The sequence below is a fragment of the Hakea prostrata genome, chromosome 6 (genome assembly GCF_041222555.1).
Source record: "Hakea prostrata isolate BN-2017 chromosome 6, UWA_Hpros_2, whole genome shotgun sequence".
Taxonomy (NCBI): domain Eukaryota; kingdom Viridiplantae; phylum Streptophyta; class Magnoliopsida; order Proteales; family Proteaceae; genus Hakea; species Hakea prostrata.
Window position 1 is genome coordinate 17412818 of NC_142605.1, and position 27193 is coordinate 17440010.

The 27193-nt window shown below is 39.3% G+C and overlaps 1 protein-coding gene across 11 annotated transcripts; it reads left to right on the forward strand.

The window, feature by feature from the left end:
• Positions 1 to 17416: 17416 nt before the first annotated feature.
• On the forward strand, positions 17417 to 26783 carry LOC149012399 (uncharacterized). Of its 11 annotated transcripts, none has more exons than XR_016173951.1 (8): positions 17417 to 20588; positions 20896 to 21243; positions 21405 to 21461; positions 22763 to 22877; positions 23609 to 25544; positions 25631 to 25708; positions 25809 to 26519; positions 26557 to 26783. XR_016173951.1 is itself a non-coding variant. In XM_089158714.1 (4 exons), the coding sequence occupies exons 1-3, from the start codon at positions 17453 to 17455 to the stop codon at positions 21431 to 21433; spliced, it is 3513 nt and encodes a 1170-aa protein (XP_089014840.1). In that variant the 5' UTR covers positions 17417 to 17452; the 3' UTR covers positions 21434 to 21461; positions 22763 to 23211. The 11 variants fall into 11 exon arrangements, 1 of the variants encoding a protein (XP_089014840.1); XR_016173953.1 differs by having other exon boundaries at positions 23609 to 23696; positions 24619 to 25544; positions 25809 to 26783; XR_016173957.1 differs by having other exon boundaries at positions 23609 to 23696; positions 24619 to 24686; positions 25809 to 26783.
• The last annotated feature ends 410 nt before the right edge of the window (positions 26784 to 27193 follow it).

Here is a 27193-nt window from a genome sequence, read left to right on the forward strand (position 1 = left end):
TGTCCGGGCGAGAGAAGGGGGAAATATTACAGCTATATCTAGCGACATCCCTTTCGGCGGTCGGTGTAGTACTTGTTCGGGAGAAAGATAAGAAACAGGTGGCCGATTTACTATGTAAGCCACGTGTTGCTAGATGCGGAGACAAGATATTCGCAGATTGAGAAGCGAGCTCGGTCTCTCATGATGGCCGCCGGGAAGCTAAGGCCATATTTTCAGGCTCATCCAATTGAAGTATTTACAACTTTTCCTCTTAGTAAAGTTCTTAACAAACCTGATTTGTCCGGAAGGATGGTGTCCTGGTCGGTTGAGCTCGGTGAGTTCCAAGTGAGCTTTAAGCCCGAACCGCAATCAAGGCTCGGGCATTAGCCGACTTTGTAGTAGAAACTACTTTGCACCGGTGGAGCCCACCATTGAGGATCCCATTATACCAACCACTTGGGAGGTATATGTGGATGGTTTGAGTAATAAAGATGGAGCGGTATTGGAATTCTATTAAAAAGTCCAGCGGGATTTATTATTCGATATGCTTTAAGATTCGCATTTGATGCAAGTAATAACGAAGCGGAATATGAGGCCCCGATAGCGGGACTTCGGTTGTCAAAAGCATTAGCTATTGCAGATGTTACTATTTATAGTGACTCTCGGCTTATAGTCAACCAAGTCCGGGGGGAGTATGGCATTAAAGAACCACGCTTGCAAAAATATCGGGAGATAGTGCGGGCATTTCAAAACCAATTTCAGAATTTGAAGATATCTCGGATTTCGAGGAATGAAAATTCGGTGGCGGAGATGAGCTATCTCGACTAGCCAATGCCAAGGAAAAGAATCTAGACCCTTCGGTCTACATTGAAGAGATAACTTTTCCAAGTTATCATGAGAAAGAAATTTCTTATATTGAAGCGAACGTTCTTTGGATGGATCCGATAATTGAATATCTAAGGGATGACAAATTACCCGAAGATCCGGTGGAGGCAAGGTTGATCAAGATTTGATCAGCTAGATTTGTCATTCGAATGGGAGACTATACAAAAGATCTTATGCTTGGACCCCTTATGAGATGTATAGGCCCCGAAGGAGCAAAATCAGCTTTGGCTGAAGTTCATGAAGGAATTTGTGGAGCTCACATGGGTGGCCGAGCCCTGGCCCACAAAATTCTAAGACTTGGGTTATATTGGCCTAAGGTCCAAGAGGCTGCTATGGACTACGTTCGTCGATGTAGTAAGCTTGTCAAATTCATGCTACGGTATATAAGCGCCCGGCGGAAACTATGACTTCAATTCTAAATCCCATTCCCTTTGCAATGTGGGGAATTGATATCATGGGCAAATTCACCAAGGCATCGGGCGGACGGGAATATCCGATAGTAGCAATTGATTACTTCACAAAATGGGTAGAAGCCGATTACACTGGCGACAATTACTGAGAAAAAGTGGAGAAATTTGTGCTTGAATCAATCATATATCGCTTTGGAATTCCAAAGATTATTGTCATCGACCACGGTACTCGGTTCGATTGTCCACAATTTGAGCAATTACAGTGGAACATATATGATCGAGCATCGTATGTCCTCGGTGGCATACCCCCAAAGCAATGGCCAGGTAGAGGTTACTAACCGAACGCTACTTGGAAGGAATAAAGAGAAGACTCGAAGGCGACAAAGCTTCTTGGGTCGAAGAACTACATAATGTCTTGTGGGCTTATAGAACTACGGTTCGAACACCCACAGGAGAAACTCCATTCGAGGTTGGCATATGGATCGGAAGCATTGGCACCGGTGGAGATAATGGCGGGGACATTACGGGATCGTGAGTTCGAGGAAAAAGCAAATGAACAAGGACTGCTTGATAGTCTTGATTTGTTGGACGAAGTTCGGGCAAAGGCAATAGCACGAACCCAACATTATCAAAGAAGGATAGCGTCTCATTATAATACTCGAGTGAAGAATCGTCGGTACTTAGCCGGAGATCTGGTGTTGAGAAACACCCTAGCTTCCGACCCGTGTCACCAAAGAAAGTTGGACCCTTCCTGGGAAGGACCTTACATGGTTGTGAAACCGGTCGGTTCGGAGCTTACAGGCTGAAGAACATCGATTCCCAGAAAGAGTTGGATCGTTCGTGGAATGCTAGGCATCTCAAAAAGTTTTATCCTTGAAGATGATTTCAATTTTGTTCGCAATGTAATCATTTTCAACTCAATCAATGCAATTTTTGGCTTTCAACAAACTATCTTTTGATTGGGGGGCATCATACACCACATTCAAGAACAAGATCCAACTATAAGGCATCGGATGAAAATTCGTATGGGTCCTTCAACACTTCAACACTTATGGAAATTTTTCGAACTTTCTTAAGTCGGGGCATCGGATGAAAATCCGAGTGAGTTCCTTTTGCAAGGCGTCGGTTTGAAACCCGAGTGAGTTCCTTCGAGACTTATTGAATTTTTGAATTATCCTTAAGTAAAGGCATCGGTTTAAAACCCGAGTGAGTTCCTTCTCAGACTTATTGTATTTCTCCGGAAATCCTTAAGTAAAGGCATCGGTTTAAAACCCGAGTGAGTTCCTTCTCAGACTTATTGTATTTCTCCGGAAATCCTTAAGTAAAGGCATCGGTTTAAAACCCGAGTGAGTTCCTTTTCAGACTTATTGTATTTCTCCGGAAATCCTTAAGTAAAGGCATTGTTTCAGACAACTAAGACCTAATACAACGGCGATTCAAGTGGCTAGCAAAGTTCAAGATAAAGTAATTTCTTATTTCTTCAAAAGATCCAAAGAGGCCGGTATCAAAACAATTACAAGAGCTGGATACAATCTACGATCAAAGAAGAAAGTCATTACAGGTGTTGTTAACAATTTATACAAGATCGACGCGACTTTGCTAGAACAAACATATGAGTCAACCATTGGTGGGGATACAAGGAAAAGAAGAGAAGAAATGAGGATTACAAAAATATTTCGGTATGCATAAAATCCTCCGCAATTTCATACTCTTTGTCCAGCTTGTCCGGGAGAAGAATGGTCCTCGACCAAATTCGCATTCGGTACAAGCTCGTCATAATTGAATTCTTCTAGCGGAGAATAAACGGGAGAATCTTCCAGGATATTGAATAATATCTGGATCGGAAGGTGCGGGGATCAATCTTATCCTTGGTCCGGTCGAGAGGAGGAAGACCCGGGTCGGTAAATACTTCGGGATGGCAAACAACAGACCTTGTAGGGAGTCGTATCAAAATGAGGATCTTTCCTTAATATTGATTCCCATACTTCGTTCTCACCATCCCGGTACGCCTTTGCAAGTTATAAGCATTCAGCATATCAACAAAGGGTTTCTTGTGTAAATACTTGAAGACGCGAGCTCTGCGAACATCGGTTGGAAGGGATTCGGGCAAAGGAACGACAGCTTGCCTTTCGGGTAACGTTTGAGATCCTTTGGCTCCCGACTTTCCAAGCTGTTCGCTCCGATCACCGGATCTTCTCCCTGGCATCATCCAAGTCCGACCGAAGACGACCAATCATCGAATTTTTTTCTCCTCGCCACCTCCCAAGCTAGATTCCCAAGGCGAGCAATCTCAACATCTTTAGCTTCGAGAGATTTCCCGAAGCCTAGAAACTTCATTGGTCAACCTCTTGAGTCTAATGCTTGCTTCCACTTGGTTGTGGAAGTTACCGCAAGAAGACTCCTGCAAACAACTTCCGAGTTAGCGAGGAGCGAGAAAAGTAATTTTTCAAAATCGAGAGGATAATGAAGAAAGACTTACATCACCATTGACTTCGTAAAGACTTCATCTGGAAGTTTGGAAAGAAGCTGCGCTCTCGAAGTCATTCGAGCAGCGGTACACCATTCCAACACTCTGTCAAACTCGTTTGACACTAATTCAGCGAAGGATGAGAAGGATGAACTACACCAAGAGAAGGATGAGCTTCATCACTTGTCACCCGACGGCGCTTCCTAGTGGCAAAATCCTCCAACTCGAAGGAGAGGAGGAGGATGCCAAACAAGCACTAGAGTTAGAAATAGAAGCAGCACTGCTTTGGGACCACACCTTCATCGAGACGCCAACATAGTTGCCTCGGATGCCCGAAGAGTCTCCTTCGGGGGTGCACCAACAAGCTCACCAACAAGCTCACCAACGGGCTCACCGGCGGGGAGCGCCAGCAGCACCATCGGAAACGGAGTGATCAAGATCTTCTGGGAAAGACGAGCGATCACTTCGGGCAAAGGAGGCGCGGGGACGGCATCAATAGAAGCTGCGGGAATCGACTTCAAGATTCACCGCCAGCGATCGCCTTACGCTTGGAGGATTCACTAGCTGAAACCACCGCACTGCCCCCCAACCACCACCGACGGAACGATTTTCTTGCAAGATTTTGCTCCGATAAAGTTCGGGTTGATCTTGGGAGCCACTATGCAAAACAACAAAAAAAAAACCAGCCGTATCGATACGGGGAATAAACGCACAGACAACGGTGGGGAAACCCTAGTTTTCTACGACTTCGACAAACCAACAAACTAAACCCCAAGTATAACTACTGTGCGGTTTACTCGGGGGGGAAGTGGGGAAAGAGATGAGTAATCAAAAAACTCACTTGTTCGAGAAATGGATAGAGCTGTGTTGTTGGAGTACGAGGAATACGGAAGCGAGGCCGAAGGACGAAAGGTTGCTTTGGCACTTTAGCAAATCTAACTTGCAGAAGTTAGGATAGATGGAGAGTACCCATGAAGGCTTTAAATAGCCTAAGGTATAAGACGACGGTTGAAGGCTAAGGACAACCGACGACCCAGATCGAAATGACGCTTCGAAATCCACAAAAAGCAAGATCAACGGTCGAAGGGATGCCACATGGAAACATGTGGAAGCGAGCACCTGATGCGAGAGATACCTCCAATCGTCGCACTTGCCATTAAAATAATGGATGTATTTCCGATTCATTGGAAACAATGAATGGTATACAAAAGCGGAAAACGTTTGAACTTCGCAGAAGGGAAACGTGTGGACTTTGCAATAAATGAAGTAGTGGGGAAGATTAATGCATCTTCCCGAAACGCATCTTCACAATATTTCTACAAGATTATTATTCGGCGAGGAATGAAAAGTTAAGTGATAAGTTTTATCATACTTTGATATTCAAGGCAAGATTTCAACGAGGAGACGGGGGAAATTTAGAGGCCAACATGAAAAAAGAAATGTCTATTCATTAAATTGAGGGTAAATCTTTACAAAAGAACAACTCCCTAAGCCTTTTCTTCATTGTTGCCCGAGGGACCCTGGTCGGGAGGACTTTTCTCAGGACCATGAGAAGAGCCTTCCTCAAGAGTGGCATCGGCTGAATCCTCTACAACAACAACTTGAGACTCGGCTTGTGATTTCTCCTCTGGAAGTGCCGGCTCATCATTTAGGTATGCCTCATATTGAGGGTCAGCTGGAAAAGGATCATCTTCTTCCTGAGCCCAGTCCGGGAGATCCATACCAACTTTCCCGAAGACCTCTTGGTGGCATACCTCACGAAAAGGAGCACGGTGTCGAAGTCAGGGATCGTTCCAAGGATTTGCTCCCAAACGTCGTTCTGACCCATGCGATAAGCTTGAATGTTGTAGAGACCTAGCAACTCGGAGAAAGGTACGTTGTTCAGGTATTTCCGAATGCACTCCTTCCGAAGCTACGGCTTTATATGCTCGGGCTTGCTAGGGATCGCCAACTTCGGATGTTCTTCGAGCTCCCTACTTTTGATTTCAAGGCTGTCACCAAACAACGTGGCAGCTGCCTTTTGCTTCCTGGCCTCGCGCTCGGCAGCAGTGACGCGAATTTTCAAAGCTTCGAGGGCTTCCTTGAGGGAGATCACTTCTTCCTCATGCTTTTTTCTGCAGCTCCACGGTAGCTGCGGTCAATTGGTCTATTTCGGAATTGGCCTTGGCCAATTTCTCTTCACAAGTTTGCGGCAAGGAGCTGGTGCGACCAACCCGGCTCAATGCTTCCATGTGTTGATAAAAGCTCAACACAACATTCTCGGGAAGGCGGAAGATGTCGAGAAGAAGTCATAAGAAATTATGAAAACATAAGTAAGCAAGAAGACCGGTACCTTGTAGATTGACTAACAAGGGAGGTGTCATCCGGGGCTTCAAACTCCTGGCGATCGAAGGAGCAAGGCGAGGGAGCTCCATTCCGGCTTTCTCGGGATCCCGAGTAACCCTGTCGGTCATCTTCGGGGTCCACTGGGGGATGAAGACCTCCTCACCATCCGTCGAAGCTTTGGATTTTTTATTGGAGGGAGCATCAATTGTGTCATGCCTCCTCTTGGTTCGGGCGGAGGAAGAGACATTAGCCCTCTCCACCATTGGTTTCTTCCCTTTACCCGAAGCATCGGCTACGGGCCCGATATTCCCGATACCCCTATAAGAGGGGTCGGGAGAGGGAAGAGAAGCCTCTTGATCTACGGTCAAGACCACGGGCGATCGTTTCTCGGCTGTCACAACGGCCCTAGCGGCCTTCACCCGCAGCTTTCGGGGTTCATTACGGGAGGCACTGCCAAAGAAGAAGGACAAGAATCGAAATTCAAAACATATCACTTCAGTCAAATCAAAGGATGATGGTTAGAAGCTCACAATGAGCCAAGCCCCAGATCTTGAAGGATGGAGTTATACTCCACTTCATATCCATGTATCTCTTGATACCACAGAATGGATTTGATCTTCCTGATGGCCACCTCGTCTTCTCTGGATAAGGGAAGGCCCCGGTTACTCTCGGACGAAGAAGTAAACCTCCTCCAGGTGGTTGGGAAGTTAAGATCTGATGGAGGCGCTCGACAAAAAAAGTATCGTTCGCGCCATCTTTTGTGGTTAGAAGGGAAAGTTCCTTTGACAAGGATGCTGCCCCTCCAATCAAGTTCAGCCTTATTGCGTTTGGAAAGAAAGACCCATCCGGGAGGATGGGAGATAGAAAGAACATGAAAATGTACAAAAAGTGAAAGAGATGGCGTAATGCCAAGCTCAAAACACAAACCCAAGAAGCCAACGATGAGACGCCAGCTATTGGGGAGGAGCATTCCGGGACAAATGTTCCAGTGATTCAAAACTGCGGAAAACAAAGGATTAAAAAAGGGAAAGCGAACCCCGCTTTCCAGTGCATCTATATACAGAGAAAATTCACCCGAAAGGGATGAATCAACCCTCTCATCAGGATGGGGAGCCCTAACCTGATATGAGGAAGGAAGATCAAAATCTTGGATAGCTGAAAGAAGGGTTTCCTCATTGTAAATGGAGGGAACAGAGCCAGGTCTACCATTGGACCCGGAGGTTTGAGGCTGCCTAGAAGACTCGACAATCTTGGAAGATCCAGACTCGAGAAGGACAGGAGAAGTTTCGGTTTTTCTTTCAAAACCTTTTTGAGAAACTTCAGCGAACTCCTGCCGAGAGGATGGTTAGGGTTTTGTTATCACTATCCGATTGTTCGAGAGCGGGGAGAAGCAAAAGCATCACCTTGCTATTACCAACATGGGGTACTAAAGAAGCCCTATCGTCCGCCATTACTCGTTTCGATAAACTACAAAACGAAAAGACCGAGTAAACTTACTGATTCGGTGAGACGGAAGCTTGAGAGCGGGGAAGGCGCGAAAGCGGACAACAAAGGTTCAAATTCTAGACGGGAAGAATGAAACCTACGAAGACAATGAACTGCTTTTAAAACTCCTGCACGAGTGTTCGAGAATCTGAACGATCGAGATTGATTCAAAATCAACGATCAAGATTGAAAGACGTTTTGAAAGTTTGAACTCACGAATCCGAAATAGGCGTTCGGAAACCGTCGCTTGGATTACGTGAGCCACGACAGATAAACTGCAACGAGATATGTGGCCTTACACTCACAACGCTCGAGGAAAAGTGACCACCGCATTAAATGTGATATGACATTTAATGAAGCATGCGAAGATCATCACTGACGACGAACCCGATTAAAAACCAAGCCCTCGGGATCGACCGAACGCAGTGCAGGGGGGCTCGTGATATGGAGAGTTTATGATCAGACCGGGCTCATACCTGGTCCGACCCTCGACCCCGGTCGAGACGGAGAAAGCCGAATCGCTCCCGAGCGAACCGGATCCCGAAGATGGCTTGCTGAAGAAGAAAGTTTATTCGGCTGCAAACGTGCCCTAATCTTACTTATGGATTAGGGTAATCACTCTGATGATGGCAAGACTCAAGCGACGGCTGCGGATAATCATTATCGAAGGGATAACTATCGCATAACCTAAAGGTTATCTCAGGAGTCCTCTACTAGCCCAAACTAGTAGAAGTCTATCGCTCAACGGATCTAACTGATAAGATCCAACGACTACCCGAAGAAGGCTCAAGTGCATCCAACGAAGGAGATTCGAAGGTACACTCTATATAAACCTCACTACCATACAAGGTGAGGGAGGGATCAATCGATCAAGAAGAATACTATCTGAGACTCAGGTTCAGATACATACTGATAGACCTAAACTATCAGCGATCTGCTATCTAGATCACCTTTCCCGTTTCTTCATTCCTTAGCTCTGTGCTTCTAGCAGAGCCGTTTGTGATTAAGTTCATCAACTGACTTAGCCTTCGGAAGTGGACTCCCGACCCCAGCGGTCGGGCCACATCTGACACTTTCGTTTTGCAGGACATCACGTGGAGATCCAAGGGCTGAGCAGATTTTGGATGCATCAGCACAAGAGCAGCACATTGCGTTCCAACTTTCTTCAAAACTAAAAGAGGAGGAAAAATATTGTAATGCCTCAATCTCCATCCAAGGATAATGTCTTTATTTATCCAGGATCACTTTTGAACCTTTGGGGCCTAACTATTGATTAGGTATAATTCAATTCAATTCAATTCAATTCAAAAAAAAAAAAAAAAAATGATAATGTACTGATTAACAAAAGTGTTATTCCCAGGTTAACACTGAGAAGGGGGGGTGCATCAGTGTCTTCTAGAATTCTCTTTGATGTGACGCTTCTTTAAGCTCTAGATAATATTGGCCAAGATAATCCTGCAATTATCAATTACACAAGGGCACGTCCACCACACACCACAATGTGGCTAGGTCTACCAGACAGTGCACCACCACTCAACAATCAAAACACTCCAATATATGCAATGAAAAATAAACTAGAAACGTAAGACACCAAATTTACATGGTTCAGCCAAATTGCCTACATCCACAGAGTAATGCCCTAAATAGAGTTTCGTATTTACTCAATACTTTCCAACTAAAATTTTGATCACTACAATGATCAAAAAGCACCCACTCCCAATTAATTCAAAACATAGAGCACCCACTCTAGTATTAACTCTTGCACCCACAAAAGTAGGGGTGTCAACGGTGTGGTTTCGGGCTGGGCTTAACGGTTTCGGGTTAAAAAACACCTAGCCCAAACACAGCCCATTAGCAAAATAACGGTTTGGGCTAACGGCTTAGATTCGGGTTGACTAACGGTTTATGGTGTGTTAGAAAATTAATAAGAAGAAACAATTGAGTATCCTACAACAAAAGCAAAAATTATATGGAAAGCAAAGTTGCTATTGGTCAATTTCCATTAAAAAAAACCCACCCATTCTATAGAAATCAAGAACCTAGATATTAAGTAGCAAAATGACTATTTGATCATTGAATACATGCTTAATTTTTTTAATTGTCTATACCAACTGCCTAATGACAATATAATGATTCAAATACTATTAATGTAAAATTACAAAACGGGTTGTAAATAGGTTATAACGGGTTGCGGTTCGGTTTCAGGTTGGTGTGGGCTCTACAACCTTCAACCCAATTACGACCCATTAAGGTTCGGTTCAGTTTTAACGGTTCAAGCTATAAATTGACACTCCTACATAAAAGTATAAGGCGTCAACCTCAAACAATTCAACCCTAACAAGCAACTACTTGAAAGGTAAAACTTTCCACTACAATGATCAGAGAGCACCCACTCTCAATTAATTCAAAACATAGAGCACCCACTCCAGTATTAACTCTTGCACCCACAAAAGTATAAGGCCACAACCTCAAACAACTCAACCTAACAAGCAACTACTTGAGAGGTGAAACTTTTCAAATTAAGGGAGATTATAATAGATTACTCACCTTCTTTTTCAACGTTTTTAACAAAATATGCATCCAAATTTGTTCTCCATACCCATATTGCTTCTTGGCTTCTCCTCCACATTTTTCTTAATCTCCACAAACCAAAAACATCAAAAACCCTCTTCTGTTTCACTCAAATTCGAGCTTTTAAAGAAAATGAACGTTGATGCACAGGAACCATTGGATTTCATCTTCTAGATGAGTCCCAAAAGAGAATCTAATTCCACAGCCGTTGGATATCCACTTTAAAAAGGCGGGTGAGATCTGGGCCGTCATATCCTTTAATTGATGTAAGATTAGAGTACCCTTCACCAGATTATTTCAAATGGAATCTTTTCTAATCTTACCTTTAAGTTGCGATACACAAGATCATGTTGATCATTATACTTTGCAGTGCACCATATTATCATGCTCCCGAACAACCAAAAGGTACGCGATGGAATCTTTTCCGTCTTGAGCACTTGAAAACCTAGTGCATCAATCTTGACCCTCAAAATTGGATCTTCATCCACATCCTTCTAATGACCATTAGATTGTATCATTTAATCTTTCAAAATTACACTTTCCTCCTTGAGGTGAAAAACTTATTTCACAAAAACCCACGAATTAAAAATTATTTTCGAACCCCTGAGAATAGATTACATCATAGTAGCCAAATTTGATATTTCTTCTACAATGCCTATATTTGCTTCCATATTGCACACTCTCACGAGACACCTCATAACTCTCTCGTTTGATATCGAAATCACAATCTGAAAAGTGCATTGGAAATAAGACTTCATGATCTACGTTTCTTCAGTTTAAGTCAAATCCAGAAAACAACTGGATGACTACTCAAAAATTCATCCAATGTGACCCTTGTGCAATGACCTGTGAAATCCACTATTCTAGGTAATCTTTGCTTCACCCAAAACACTTAAATCTTCTCACAAACACTCAAAACTGTTGTAATAGTGTTAATCACCTTATAAAATATATAAAAAAATGCCCAAAGTCTTCTATGGGAGCTTCACTTCAGTACAAGTCATGTACTATTAGAACACACTGTATTATAGTTGCCAACAATGACAACATATACATACAATCTCAGCCAATGGGACAACAAATAGAAAATAACCAATTTATAAAAATTAACATTTCCAAAATAGCTATAGATCTCATAACTATTATATGAATGGTTCCTTTAAATGGTGAATATTAACAAACTTAGTTTAGGATTTATTCAAATTTCAAAATAATATAACTAAAAGACGGTTCTGAAGAATGTAGCCTTCCTCCTCTGCATATGATCACACGTGCAAATGCACATGTAATAATTATACTAATCATAATACTATATAAAAGGAAAACTTGAAACAGTTGTAGTATGTAACCAAACTACCCTCAATAGATATGTACTTGTTTTTTTTTTTTTTTTTGGTTTAAGCAGTACTTCATTCATTAAAGAAAGAAAAGTACAAACACACAGTTGCATGAAAACACAAGGTTCACACCAAACCAAGGAGCGGAAAGTGACCAAACTGTCATACATGCAATAGACAGGGTCATCCTGAGTAAGGGATGGGTCAAGCCCAATATACCCTTAGAAATAAGGCTGCAACAAATACAGCACCAAATAAGCACCGGCACCCACATAGGGGAACAAAATACACGCCTCAAGGGCGGACACATAACACACCTCAAGGGCGGACAGACAACACGCCTCAAGGGTGGACACAAAAATCGTTCGGTTGTCGCAGTGGTAACATCAAAAGTGCGGAGGAGGGTCAGACCTGCCATCCGGCTCTACCTTAAAGGCGTTCAAGCTTGCCGCAGAAAGACTTGTATCCACATTTGGAGTTTCTTGGCGGTGTTCACCAACGATCGCTGCAACCAAAGAAATTTTTTTGTTATTTAAAAAACTGAAGAAAGGGAAAAAGAAGTACTGCAACCAGGGAGAGAGAATGGCCGAAAAAACAAAATAGATCGAAGCCAAAAACTACATATCTGATTGTCCGAGCAAAAAGCAAGAGGCTGAAGAGGAGACGAAGAGCAGAGGCGAGAGGCGGAGATGGAGACGAGTGGTGGAAGAGATCGGAGAGGCAGGAGGCGGAGACCGGAGAAGCGGGAGTGGAGAAACGGGGATGAGAGGTAGAAAGTGATTGATCAGAAATGGAGAAGAAAAACAGAAGAAAAAAAAAGCGACTAAGATGGAGAAGAAAAACAGAAGCAGAGAGAACAGACAGGGAAGATGAGAGAGATCGGCAATGAGAGAGCTCGGAAAACAGATCAAAGTGAAGTTCAGATCTCGTTTTTGAAACCAGAGAAAAGGAAGAAAAAGAAAGAAAAAAAATTCGATCAAATGTAAGCAGAAGAGGGAGGAGAAGAAGGTGGGAAGAGGAGGAGAGAGGAGAGAAAAAAAAACGGAGGCGAAGAGACTGCAAAAGCTGAGTCTCTCCGCCTCAACCGGCGGGACGGTGGAGGGAGTTCAGCGTCGGGAGGCAGCTAGGGTTTTTTCGCTTCGGCTATCTTAATAGATATGTACCTGTTCACAAAACCCAATTATATTATTAGTATTATCATATCAAACTATTATATAAAAGTGGTAAATCTTTTACCAGACCAAAAATCCCTTTCACAAACCAAGATACCCTATAACAGAACGACACTCAAGAACATGACTAAAGAATCATTCCCTATCAACATAACCTCCCTTCGTAGAACGCCCTCTTTGAATACATACCTGCCCTGCTCAAACTTCCTATCACATACCCACCCCTTCCCGATGTATCGGTTGAATCAAGACGCAGAAGTATCCCACACTACAAACACCAAAATGTTATTAAAAGAATCCTATATGCAGCAACAAGGACACTTTGGTTTATCTACACGGCAACCACTCTTCCTTGCACTGGTTTCTCTCACCCATTAAACACACATCAAGCCCAACACAACACAGAGGGATGGCGACGAAAGCTTCTCAACGATGACCGGACGATCCTTTTCTTATAGGCTGTAATATTGCTTCAGATATGCAAAACATGGCCGAATTCCCAAGCAATGCCTTCCCTCTCCCGGTGACATCTTTGTAAAGGCTGCTCAAATCCTCTTAGATCATATTCGTCCTATAAACCAGGTATAGGCCTTCTTCAATGAATTTAGGTTTTTTATGCAACCCTTTCCCAACTTATTTCTCACCTATGTTTTATTGTACTATTAATAAAAAATAAATAAAAAATAAAAAATTCAATCCCTGAAAGCATGGTTATGTTAGATTATATGTGGGTGTACAAGTTGCAGATATTGCTGTTGATCGCTGCAATTGCAGAACATAGTGGCATATTCGGCTGAGACTTGTACCCATGAACGTCCTACAGTCAATTAGTTTATAGATCATACGAGTATCATCGCGTTGGGAGATATAATGGTGATCTCAATTTGGACGCTCATTTATTGAATTGGATTTAACAAAAGGAGTTTGAAGATGGGATCCTGCCAAAGTCCAAGTGCATACTAGACCGCAAATTAGAAACGCCCAATGGTCGTGGCTCTAAGAGACTCCACCTCTTTACCCAAAACACTTAAATCCCTCAGTGTTATATCATCTTTTTTCTCAAAAAAATAATAAATCTCTCGGTCCATATCTAATGAAGTCGAATGCAGACCCGTGGCTAATACCTCTAATAAGATTACTTGGTTTCTTTCTCTTCTTGGAGAGCTCGGTGTTTTTATACTCTCTATTCCCATTGTTTGGTTTCGTAAAATTGGTGCCGCATATTTGACGGTTAATCTTGTCTTCCATTAGAGAATTAGGTTTCTTGAGTTGGATTTTCATTATGTTTCAGAGTTGGTTGCCATGGATCACCTTCAAATGAAGTTTGTTTTCACTATAGATTAGCTTGCATATACATTGACTAAGGTGTTCCCTCATGCTAGGTTCAGTACTCTCAGTGACAAGCCTGCAGTTGTTGACCCACTTTGCTTGTGAGGTGTCTTGAGGAGGATGCTCAGTCCAGAGTTCATAGACCATTATCAGTGTCTTGTATTCTTAAGTCTCTATTATTTATCATCTTCTATATATAGTTTCTTGTAAAAAGGAAAAAAAAAAATTTACCAAAAAAATAATATTTTGAATATTATAATTAACAAAGTCTTCTCTTTCAATTTGTACACTTAGAGATAAGAAATAACAAGGAGAAAGAAGAAAAAAAAAAGAAAGAATTGGTATAAGAAGAAGAGATGCTTTGCTTACAGAATAGAGTATAAAAAGAATACATATAGGAACTCTACTGAGAAAGCACCTAAAAAATAAAGGGAGGGGACGGGGGGAGAAAAAAAGATGAAGACTGAAAGGAAGAAGATAAGAGGAATCATAACTAAATCAGCATAGTCAGGATAGGATGGTGTCTTGTATAGTATTATACATGTAGCTTTTGTATATTTTTTACACAAGTTAACTTGATCAATATACATTTTATATTTATTTTTCTTAAACTTCGTTCTTTGAATACTTTTAGCTTTCATGGAATTTTTGCATATTCATGTGTTTCTGCGTCTTCTAGAAATAAATGTAATAATACCAAATATAGGGAACTAAAAACAAAATCAACTTAATTGGTGGCGGTTTTTTTATATCCGCCACTAATACTGTTTTTTTTTTTTTTTTTTTTTTTTTTTAGTGTATAAGATAGAGGTGAGTGTACATATTCTTAGGAATTAAGTAGGAAAAGCGGGGAGAATAAATAATTGATGGAAAGATATACTAGAACATATGGCAAATTAACACAAGACGTTAACATAAACACAAACCGATCGCGATTTAAACTTGGACTCAACCTCTTTCAACTCTGTTGAGTATGATTCATGCTTCTCATTGTATTGCCAACGGACATGGAGTCCCGCTCCCCGGTGAGCGGGATAAGGGTCTGGGGAAGTCGTCCCTGCGGGGTGGGGGCAACACTCTCATAGCCTGTAGAGGGTCCATATTTTTATGGGCTTTGGAGTTTCTTTATAGTTTGGGCCTGAGCCCATGAATAGCTTTGATTTAAGGTTTCTAAGCGCTTATATATATTCTTTTATAACAAAACATTGAACATGGTGAAAAACTTAATGTTGGACATAGCCTCACATTGAGGTGAACCAGGGTAAAATACATGTCTCTTCCTTCCTTGTTTTCTATTCGATTATGTGATTGATCACTTTAATCCTTACAGACTCTTATTCCTTATTTCGGAGAAGGAAAACTTATATTAAGTAAGGGGTAAAGTTATAGCCTAACAAATTTCCGGCCTCGTATTTTTTGTTGAACGAAAAGGGCGAGACAGCAGCATTCAGGTAATCTCACAAAATCATAAAAAATTACATGGTAAATAATATACAAGCTTGTCAAGTAATTGGCACATCAATTAGTCTCTCTTACTCCATGACGGAAGTTAACTTGTGAAACTAAAACCAAAAAATCATATGAGAAACTTGCTAATAAATCTTAATTGAATAAATAAATTAGAGGAGAAAAAATGTAAATTAGTGTTTGTGCCTAGTGCGGTTTTGAAGATCCATATTCTCCATACCCACAAGGGTGTGTTATTAAACTAAGGATTAGATTTAAAGTTAAAATCATTCAGTAGTGTGGAATTCACCTAAAGACACTTGGCATGCCATCGTTGATTAGTTAAAGGATGACTGACATATTTGTGGCTGGAGACCATTTGGATCCTGATTTTTATGCGTAAACACATAAATCATGCATTGCTTTGAAAATGATTGTGTTACTCACTGCTAGAACTTAATGGATCTATCCGTTAAGTTTAAATTTAAAATTCTAGTTTGAAAACTTACGTTCAACAACTTAATGGATTTACCCGTTAAGTTAAAATTTAAAATTCAAATTTGAGAACGTTTGAATTTTCCTCATTTCTCTTAAAGGGGTTGTAACTAGTTCTCCCATTCGTCAGTTGGTACCTGTAACTAATTCTTTGGTTGGCTTTCCTTTTTCTCAAGTTTCAGAAGAGTGTTACTAATTAAAGATAAGGCTTTCCAACTAATTAATTGAGAATTGAAACTGAAAGGGAAGACGTATCTATCCTATCGTTTCAATTGGCAATTTTGGCTGATATGTATTGTATTGGATTGTATCGTTTTAATTAAAATTATATTAAATTACTTTATTGACAAATGTATTAACTTGTATGTATCGTATCATTGGCTTACAATACGAATACGCATCCGACCAAAATAGTACGATATGGCCAATGCAGGGTTGGTTGAGTGGTAAAGATCCATACTTCTCAGTGGAGAGTCATGGGTTCGACTCTTGCGGACGGCATTAAATTTTCAGTATTAGAAAAAAAATAAAAAATAAAAAAAATAAAAATACAATATGAACCGATATTACACTCCTACTGAAGCAGCCGCTCCTATATATTATTATTACTACGTAAAAATCAACAACAGAGTCATGTAATTAATCTTTGACGCTTTAATTATTTTTGTTAATTTAATTATCGACTTCCAATTATCCAGTGGTTCAGCACTGAAGCTTTTAATTGAAATTGAAATTGAAATTAAAGAGAGGGGAAATTGCCTCTGGAGAAAACAAACGAAAGTGGACCCCATTTGCTTAATCTTCAAGATGGGTGCATATATGGTGGAAGACTTATTATTGAAGTCGCTTGCCGTGGGAGATGGGGGGGGGGAGAACTACTGATCGAAGACCAAACAAATAAGGAGAGCGTATATAGGAGATGATGGGGGCAGAAAACATGACCACTCAAATCCAATCCAAGACATCCATAGTGGAAGCTGCATAACATTAACACCACACCACCAACCTTTTAATTAAACTTAAAAATTAAGTTAATTTTTTTTTTAAGACGGAGAAAACGAAATTCACAAATGCATGTGTCGACTTGTATCGTATCATTGGCTGCAGGCTTGCAAGACGAATACGCATCTGACCAAAATAGTACGATATGAACACCCATATTTCACCCCTGAGGTTCCTACTGAACTAAAATCAACAACAGAGTAGAGTAGTCAAGTAATCTTTAATGCTTTATTTTCGTTCCCAGTTATCCAATGGTTCCAGCAGTGAAGCTTTAATTGAAATGCGAGGAAATTGCGTTTAGAGAAAACAAACCAAAGTGCCCCCCCCCCCCCCCCCCATTTGATGGGTGGTGGTGGTGGAAGACTTATTAAAGTCGCTTGCGTAGGAGACCTCCACTAAAGTCCATCCAATCCAAGACCTCCACTAATTCGGTGGTCATCCATAGCCTGCTGTGCTAACTCTATAAATAAATCACACACTGGAAGGAAGCTGCCTAACACCACACCACCAACCTGCAAACCAATAACCAACCAACAAACCAACTTACAAATGGCTCATTACTCCACTACTACTACTCCATCATCCTCTTTCTTCTTCTTTCCAACTGTCCTGGTGTTTCTTTGCCTTCTCCTCCTCTTCTCTTCGTCTGCTTTTGCTGCGGGAAGCAGCAGATCTTCATCTGTTCACTCGTCAACCCAAGTTGAGGCTGAGGCTCTCCTTAAATGGAAAGCCACCCTTCAGAACTACTCTCTTGCTGCTCTTGGTTCTTGGAATCTCATTTCCTCATCATCAGCGTCGCCTTGCAACTGGTTTGGCATAACTTGCAACGAAGTTGGAAGCCTGGTTGAGATTAACCTTTTCCAAGCACAGCTGCAAGGTACGCTTCACAACTTCACCTTCTCTTCCTTTCCTAATCTCCTCCGTCTCAATCTCAGCGAAAATCTACTCACTGGACCCTTACCCTTGAATGTTGGTAACCTCACCAAACTCACCCACCTCGCTCTCGCCAACAACAGTCTCTCAGGTGTTCTGCCGCCCACCTTGTCTAGTTTGAGCAAATTGCAATTCTTACAGCTTTATGCCAATGACTTCAATGGGACAATACCGTTTGAGATAGGAAGTATGAAAAATCTGGTCAAACTCTCAATAGGATGGAATAAACTGACTGGTATGGTGCCTCCTGCCCTCGCTAATTTGAGCAACCTTCAATATTTATACCTACATACCAATGAACTCATTGGTCCAATACCATCAGAGATTGGAAATATAAAGAATCTTGTTGATTTGGAGCTAGAGGACAACAAACTCATTGGCTCCATCCCTCATTCTCTAGCTAAATTAAGCAGACTAGAGACACTCTACTTGTATGGGAATCAATTATCCGGTCCAATTCCTTCAGAGATTGGAGATATGAAAATTTTGATTGATTTGGATTTTTCTGAAAACAAACTCAGCGGTCCAATACCTCATTCTCTGGCTACTTTAAGTAGATTAGAGACACTATACTTGTATGAGAATCAATTATCCGGTCCAATTCCTTCAGAGATTGGAGATATGGAAAATCTGATTTATTTGTGTTTGTATGATAACAAACTCAGTGGCTCCATCCCTCATTCTCTAGCAAAATTAAGTAGACTAGAGACACTCTACTTGTATAGCAATCAATTATCCGGTCCAATTCCTTCAAAGCTTGGAGATATGGAAAATCTAATTAATTTGGATTTGTCTAACAACAAACTCAGTGGTCCAATACCTCATTCTCTAGCTAATTTAAGTAGATTAGAGATCCTCCATTTGTTAGCGAATCAATTATCCGGTCCAATTCTTTCAAAGATTGGACACATGGAAAATCTTATTAGTTTGTTACTATTTGGAAACAAATTCATTGGTTCAATCCCTAATTCTTTTGCTAATTTAAGCACACTAGAGGAGCTATATTTGGATAGGAATCAATTATCTGGTCCCATACCTGAAGACTTGGGTAGCCAAGCCTCCATTGTAGCATTTGCAACATATGACAACTTCTTAGCTGGAGGCTTACCACAACAAATATGCCAAGGACAAGCACTTCAATTCTTAGGGGCTAATAACAACAGTCTCATGGGTCCTATTCCAGACTTGAGAAACTGCACGAGTTTAAGGAGAATCAGACTTGATCACAACCAATTTCTAGGAAATATAAGCAATAGTTTTGGTGTCCACCCACATCTTAACTATATTGATTTAAGTCACAACAAACTATATGGCGAGCTATCGGCAACTTGGGGAGAATGCAAGAATTTGTCAGTGCTAAAGATTTCTGGAAACAATATCAGTGGGAAGATACCAATTGAGATTGGTCAATTAACTCAAGTAGAAGAACTTGACTTTTCTTACAACAAAATTGTTGGTGAAATACCAAAAGAAATTGGTAGCCTATACGCTTTGCTCAAGCTATATTTAAATGGAAACCAGGTCTCAGGGAATGTACCAATTGAAATTGGCAAGTTAATCTATTTGGATCATTTAGACCTATCATCAAATAGACTAATCGGATCAATTCCAGCACAACTTGGTCAATGTTCTAAGTTGTTGTTATTAAATTTGAGTTGTAATTCATTTAATGGAAGCATTCCATCTCAAATTGGTGATCTAGTATCCTTACAAATACTGTTGGATCTTAGCCATAACTCATTAAGTGGAACGATACCAACACAACTTGCAAACTTGAAGTCGTTGGAAGTTTTGAATTTATCCCACAACATGATCATGGGCTCTATACCCCCTTCTCTTGAAGAGATGGTCAGCTTGGAATTCCTTGATTTGTCCTATAATCAGTTGACTGGTGTAGTTCCTAATAGTAAGGTTTTTCAACGTGCTGCTTCGCCACAAGCATTTAATTATAACAAAGGATTATGTGGTGAATTTCAAGGCCTTCTACCATGCAATCAATCCCATATAAATGAGGGATATAGCAACAAAGGACACAAAATCCTCATATCCATCACTGCTTCTTTGATAGGAATCGTATTCCTTGCATTTGCAATTATTCTTGTTGGTTTCTTCTTGAGAAAAAAAGATCAACAAAGACATGTAGAAGCAACAAGGAGAAATCATGGTAATATATTGTCAATATGGAACTTTGACGGAAACATTGCTTATGAGGACATAATCCAAGCAACAGAAGATTTTGACATCAAATATTGTATTGGAGCTGGAACTTATGGGAGCGTTTACAGAGCAGTCCTACCTTCAGGTCATGTAGTAGCCTTGAAGAAGTTCCATTCACTAGAGGGTGAGATGATAATTAATGAAAGCTTTGAAAATGAAATGCGTGTCTTGACAAATATTAGGCATCGAGAGATTATCAAACTTTATGGCTTTTGTTCACATCCGCGATGCACGTTTCTTGTTTATGAGTATATGGAAAAAGGAAGCTTGGCTCGTATCTTGAGCACTGAAGCAGAGGCAAAAGAGTTGGATTGGCTCAAAAGAGTAAACGTCGTCAAAAGTATCACAAATGCTTTGTCTTATTTGCATCATGATTGTACTCCCCCAATAATTCATAGGGATATTTCAAGCAAAAACATATTGTTAGACTTCGAACTTGAGGCTAAGGTATCTGATTTTGGTATTGCCAAACTCTTAAATCCAGACTCATCCAATTGGACGTCACTTAAGGGAACTCATGGATATATTGCTCCAGGTATTTACATTTGCCTTTGTTTTATACTATATTCTTATTGTCATTTTTTAAGGTTTCTTTATTTATATTTTAATATTGAAAACCTATTGAATTTATTGAATTAGGCTATTAAAATATTATTATATTTAATGTTGAAAATGGAAAAGATAAATTTTATATATCTCATATGTATCCTAAGAATTGTCATGTTCTATTGTACGTTTTCATATTTATGTTAAATAATAAGTTTTTAAATTCTTCTTGAATAAGTAGTTTCTAAATTTGTTTTTGAACATTTTTACCACAGTATTTTGTTCCCCTCTTGCAGAGCTTGCCTACACCATGGCGTTAACTGATAAATGTGATGTATATAGTTTTGGAGTAGTTGCACTGGAAATAATTATGGGAAGTCATCCAGCGGAGCTCATCTCATCTCTAACACCGCCATTTGGTCAAAAGATATTATTGGGGGACATATTAGACCCACGCCTCACCTTTCCATCAAATCAGAATATTGCGAATGATCTAATTTCTATTGTGAGAGTAGCATTTGCATGTTTATGCAGTAATCCACGATCTCGTCCAACAATGCATCAAGTATCAAAAGAGCTACTTGTTTCTCGACCAATATCTGTGGAGCATTTTCAGAAGACTACTCTAGGTGACCTGCATGATGGTAAACTCCATTAGTTTTGATTGATAAATCATTTGACTAATGGGGATTAAAGTAATTCATTTGAGACTACTCCTTAAATTAGGTAAAAGCACTTGTGATCAACCTTTTACTTTACATTATTTGATTTCTCTAAACTAAACATTTTTTTCTGGCATTCATAGGTGTTGAACGATTGAAGATTTCATTGTAAACAACAAAGTGGTTTTCTTTCATTGAAGGTAATTATTTTATGGGGAAAAAAAAGTTAATTATTCTATAAAAAGAATTCTGTAACTTTTCTTGCTTTAAATAGTGTGCTAAGCTTTAATAGTTATTTGGTTTTAATCTTATTAAATGAGAATTTTTTAGATATCAATTTGAATCATCCTCCCTTTCTTATTCTGGAATTTAAAAAACACAGTTGAAGTTGAAGGAAGTCGCAAAGATTATGTTGTAGGCTTAATTAAATCAAAGGGGTTATCTTTACACTTATGTACAAAATTACAAAGTAGCATTTAATCACTTCTCTTTCATAGCCATATAGAGACTCAAACATTTATTTTATAAGATATTTACAAAATGTAGTTTGTTATATAATATAATTATACTGTTCATTTTTTGTTGCATTAGTTTTATAGTTTGTTAGGGTTAGGTGAGTTACAAAGAAAACATGATGAAATTATTATTCAGATAAAATAAATTTTTTCTATGGGTCAAACCTAGATTAATCTTGTTTAATTGAAGGGTTAGACCTAAAATTGGACATAACCCATAACGCCGAAATTTCCTATTTTTGGCATATCCCAAAGGCCAACATCATCAAACCTTTGGCCATTGACAGCTAACAATTTTGAGTGTTGCCAATTATTATTCTTTTGAATTTATAAGTAGTAAAATCCAAGTGAGATTTGATCCCGTCTCCTTTTTGTTAACAAAGCAGTTCGTCTAGCCACATTTTAGACCTAGGAGACTTCATAGAAGGCTCTTAAACCCTACAAGATGACTCATAGTAGTCACAGTACTTTCTTTAACTTACTCCAATTGGATATTTATTTCCATTCAAACTACCTTAAAATGTTGTGCTTGGTTGTCTAGAAATTACTAAAAAAGAAGAGAAAAGAAAGTATATTTTGTTTTCTTTCCTTATATCTTCAAATTATCTGTGTTTGTTTGGCTAGAGATGAATTGAAGACTTTATTTTCAAAAAGACTATTTTCAAAATGTCACATTTTATAGGAACTACAAATTTGTTTTTCTCCATCTAGAAAATTGTCTGTACTTTTTTGGTGAGGAAACTCTTCAAAGCTAAAAACTTTGCAAAATTTACAAGGTCACTTCTCTCTCAAAAGCTTCCTTTTACTTGAGTTTGCTATAGTAACATCAACAATTCAACCTGATCCCAAGGAAACTGGATTGTCTATGTGAATACTGGAGGGTAGTTGTGAATATGAGTTTTGTCTATGTAGATCTTGTTACACTGTCATTCCTTAGTGTAGTTTATTTACAATGTACTTCTCTAATAGCTCATTTTGTTTTCTAGGCCTATTACGACTTCCCAAATAATGTTTCTTGTTAGGGATGTAATCCGTGCTAGTCAAGACATGTGAAAGCCAAGCTAGTTCCTCCTCCCATTGGATCTTGAGCTTTGAATTGGGGTAGGTGATCACCTACTTTGCAAGATATGTGTTGTATCACACTTGTTTTTCGCTGATGAACTAAACAGTTTCCAACTATTCAGTAGTGTCAATGATTTTGTGTGCTTGCCGAACATGTTCATTTAAAAGAAGTAAAATATAGACTTTTGAAGTTCTATTGGGGATTCTATTTCTTTTCGGCAAAATTATAACTGAGGGCCCTCCTTTCATTCCATAAAGTTTAAGTTAGTTACGTTTTACCTCAAATGATTAAATTTGTTCATACCAATGTACTAGCAGCAGAAGTGTATTTACTAGGACTAAAGGAAGACCAAAAGGATAGGCCTTGGTGTAATTCACAGTCATAGCTTGAGCCCAAGGCATCGAAACAGCCTCTCTACAAAAATAATTAATACTTTATTTACCAGTTCAATTGGAATGGTTTAAACTCTTTAACTAAGGGCCTTAAAACAGCCTCTGTGACTTATTTTTGTTGAAAAGGAAAGAAAAAAACTTCATAAACTACTTCTAGGCGACGAATTCACTTTTTGCAATCTATTCTGAAACTTATTTCTCTGCTCTATTTGTGATTCCATGACTAACTCTACTTCTGAGTGAGGAATTCAGTTTTTTTTTTGGTGCTATACTTTCAATGGACGCTTGTTTTGCTCTATTTTTGTACTCGCAACCAGGTTTCCTTCTCCTTATGATGATCATTGTTGTAACGTTCTGTGTTACCTTGACAACATCAGGTCCAACTCCAATGGCTGCATTTTAGATCAGTCTGCAGGTCTAGTTGACAACACTCTTCTTGCAAGTGGATTGGTTATTGCTTAACTGGTAAGAAACCCACAACTCTTGTTAGTGAGAAGTACTGAGAACTCAATTTTTAATGTACGGTGGTGTTTCTAATTAGACAAAAGCACCACAATTAAATATTTATAAGATGGATCGGATCCACCAAGCTTTTATTGATCGTTTCTTGGACATAGTATAAAACTTGATCATTGAAACTAAGAATGCATCCAGTTTGAATCACAAATTTCATTCAAAGTGTTTATGCTCCTCTACTTGGAAATCTTTCTCACCAACAAAAACAATCACTCATCATTAGCAATTTGTGTAGTCTTTCTTTTCGTTAGTCTCATATCCATTCTTAACTAAATGATCTCATGCTCTTCCAAGCAAATACTTGCAAGTGCATTTGTAGAAAAATGATAATGGAAATGCAAAAGCCACTATAGCTAGAATGTTGCAGGTGCATTGTATGACAACATTCTTGCCTTCTGGGAGAACGTTTATGGCGTTTTTATGTTCTCTGAGAATGGAAGAACTTGTGATGAGCATTTGGTAAGGCGCTTCATTCTTGTATTCTTCAAGAACAAGCCAGTAACAAATGTTGTCAACGCCTTTGTAAGAACATGTTAGACAAGTTCTATATGAAGAACAGAGAGTAAGGAGAAAGCCATCATGATATTTTAGAACTAGAACCTCTTTTCATGCTGACATTAAATCCTAAAGCAGTCTCCCATACCTGCTGCAGAGGTATTTCAGTAACTTTTTGTGTTTTATCGTCTCAAACTGAATGTTATTTCTTTGTCACTTTTTAATCAGTCAAAGAATCATTCTGCTTTGTAGATGTAGTTTCTTTTAGCTAGTGATGCCTTTAAGAATCAAGAAGTTAGAAGTATTGAATGTTGTCTTCCTCAAACTTATCATTCCTGAATCAAACATTCCTAGATGATCGTGTCACTTGCTGTAGGTAGGGTTCAAGAAATTTTGGTATTCTAGGACTTCATCTTGATAAGTCTTCTCTTTGACGTCTCTTAGGTATGTGTTTTTGTAATTTCAGGCTTGTTTCATTCTCCCTTTATTTGAAACTCGAAACATAGCTTCTCTGGGCCAGCCTTATTGATCGCATGGTTTCATTGTATTAACATTGCCAAGCTTTTTGCTTCTCTTTATTGCTCTAGTGTTGTGTTGTAGGTTAGTTCTTAAATTTTTTTTTTTTTTGTTTCTTAAACCTTCAAATAGCCTATGATATCCAAATTTGATCAGCCCCATTACCGTATTTTTACAATGCTACTTTGACTTCACCTATTAGATGGTAGGGTTGAAATTTGGGTTTTTATGCTTCTCTATTGCTTCTTGTAATTTATTTTTGTTATTTTCCACTGCATGACGTTGTATAGGACGACAAGGATATTGTTGCTCGAGCAAAAACTGGCTCTGGAGAGAAAATTGCTTACCTCCTACCATTACTCCATAAGCTCTTTTTGGATGGTTCACCAAGAACTGCACCTTGTGCCTTGTCCCTACCCATGAACTGCATGACGTTGTATAGGACGACAAGGATATTGTTGCTCGGGCAAAAACTGGCTCTGGAGAGAAAATTGCTTACCTCCTACCATTACTCCATAAGCTCTTTTTGGATGGTTCACCAAGAACTGCACCTTGTGCCTAGTCCCTACCCATGAACTATGACAACATGCATGTTATCCTTGATGCTAAATATTGGTTTTTGAAGAATAACCATTTGCCAGCTTCGAACTTCTTATTCTTATTTATGTTCTTAGGTTTATTCTGAGGTACCATTTCTCATTGGGTCCTATAAATGAAGTTCAACTGAAGGTTTTGCAGTTTAGAAGTAGCATGCCCCTTCTCATACAATGTCTACCAAACTTTGGTGTATGTTCGGATCTAAATCTACTCTATGGCATTAATAAGTTCGATGAAATGGAAAATGGTAAAAACTAACTCTATTCCCTTTATAGGTAGACAAGGAGAATAAGACAACCCTGCCTTCAGCTGCTCAACTCATCATTTGATACCATTCTTTTTATAGGAACTTTGTAAGTATTTTGTTAAACTATATTATTCAACTACATAAACGTAGTAAGTTTTCTAATGGTCCATTAGATTGCAAAAATATTTTCAACCTATCTTTTGCAGCTTTAGGATAAAGCTAGAGCATATAAACATCTGATGAAATGAAAAAGATGCTGAGAATTTGAAATGGCTTCACATACTTCAAGTAAGATCTCCCCTACACAAAAAAGAATATAACATCAAATAAAAATGAGATCCTTCAAATTTGAGTAGTTGTTAGGTTGACCGGATTTCATATTTTTCCAGCAAGTATATATGATCTTTACAAAATAACATTTGGCATGGAGAGGCGTGCTATCCTTTTTAGAGAGCATTGAATGGAAAATTTTCCTGAGGAAATGAATTTGGCAGCAAATTACTTGACTATGGCGGCAACATTAGGAACTTCAGCTACAAATACACCATGGGCATTGATGATTGTGAAAGAACTATAATGGAATGCATCAGGCCTTCCAAAATTCAGATTTTAAGGTTGTGTACTTTTCGTTTTAAAATTGAAAAGGAACCAGTGAGGATGGGTGTACTGGGGGCAACTGATGTTGCGGGATGAGTCTTTCTGGTTCCTTGTACCCAGTGTCATTATTTTGATGCTATAATTCTTTTTAGTTAAGCTTACCATAAATCCCTCATTGAAAAGGACAGCTTCACTAATTATTAGTTCAGATAGGTTTTTTGTGCCATTTGTAGTATCCTCCTTGTTCTTAGTTAGACGAATTGGTTGTAGTACTTCCCACTAAGCTAAGATAGTGAGATTTGATGGTTCATCTTTGGAAAGTTGATTGAGCAGATAAGAGTTAGAATGCAGAGCAAGGATGATTGAGCAGATAAGAGTTAGAATGCAGAGCAAGGATGATTGAGCAGATAGTGGTTGTAATGCAGAGCTATAGATGTACCTACCATTTTTTTATTTTTTTTTCTTCTTTCCTTTAATAGAGTCTCAATATGTGTTTAATCTCTAGTGTGTTGAGTTGTAAGCAATAATAATACACTATGGTTTCAGTGTAAATTAATCATAATTATTTATGCGTTCTCTATTCCATTGCCTCTCCAAGTGTCAATAGAGCAGCTGCATATAAATGTTTTTTTTTTTCTTTCTTTCTTTCTTTTATATATTTCAGATTTCCTACCCCCAAGATGACCATGCCCCCGTGCCCCACACTCACATGAGTGTGGGGGAATGGGGGTTTGGGCAACTTGGGGGCAAAGGATCTGGACTTTTTTTTTTTTTTTTTTGAAGGTCATTTATATTAAAAGCAAAAAGAAATACAACATCCCAAGAACTTTATCAGTTATTAGGAACCAAGTCACTTAACCCTGCAAGAACAGTTGTTCCAATACACCCATCCAAACCAATTCCTCACAAATGAAAATCACTCAAGAAATCACATAATGTGGTCTCAAAAGAAAGAAACAGCAGCAACTTGAAACCAAGATCTCATAATATTCCT

Bases quoted from the DNA above. Each gene is read 5' to 3' on its own strand.
- LOC149012399 (XM_089158714.1), top strand. From the start codon at position 17,453: ATGGCTCATTACTCCACTACTACTACTCCATCATCCTCTTTCTTCTTC. The intron at 20,589-20,895 runs GTATTTACATTT...CCCCTCTTGCAG, and splicing joins TCATGGATATATTGCTCCAG to AGCTTGCCTACACCATGGCG. The intron at 21,244-21,404 runs GTAAACTCCATT...TGGCATTCATAG, and splicing joins TCTAGGTGACCTGCATGATG to GTGTTGAACGATTGAAGATT.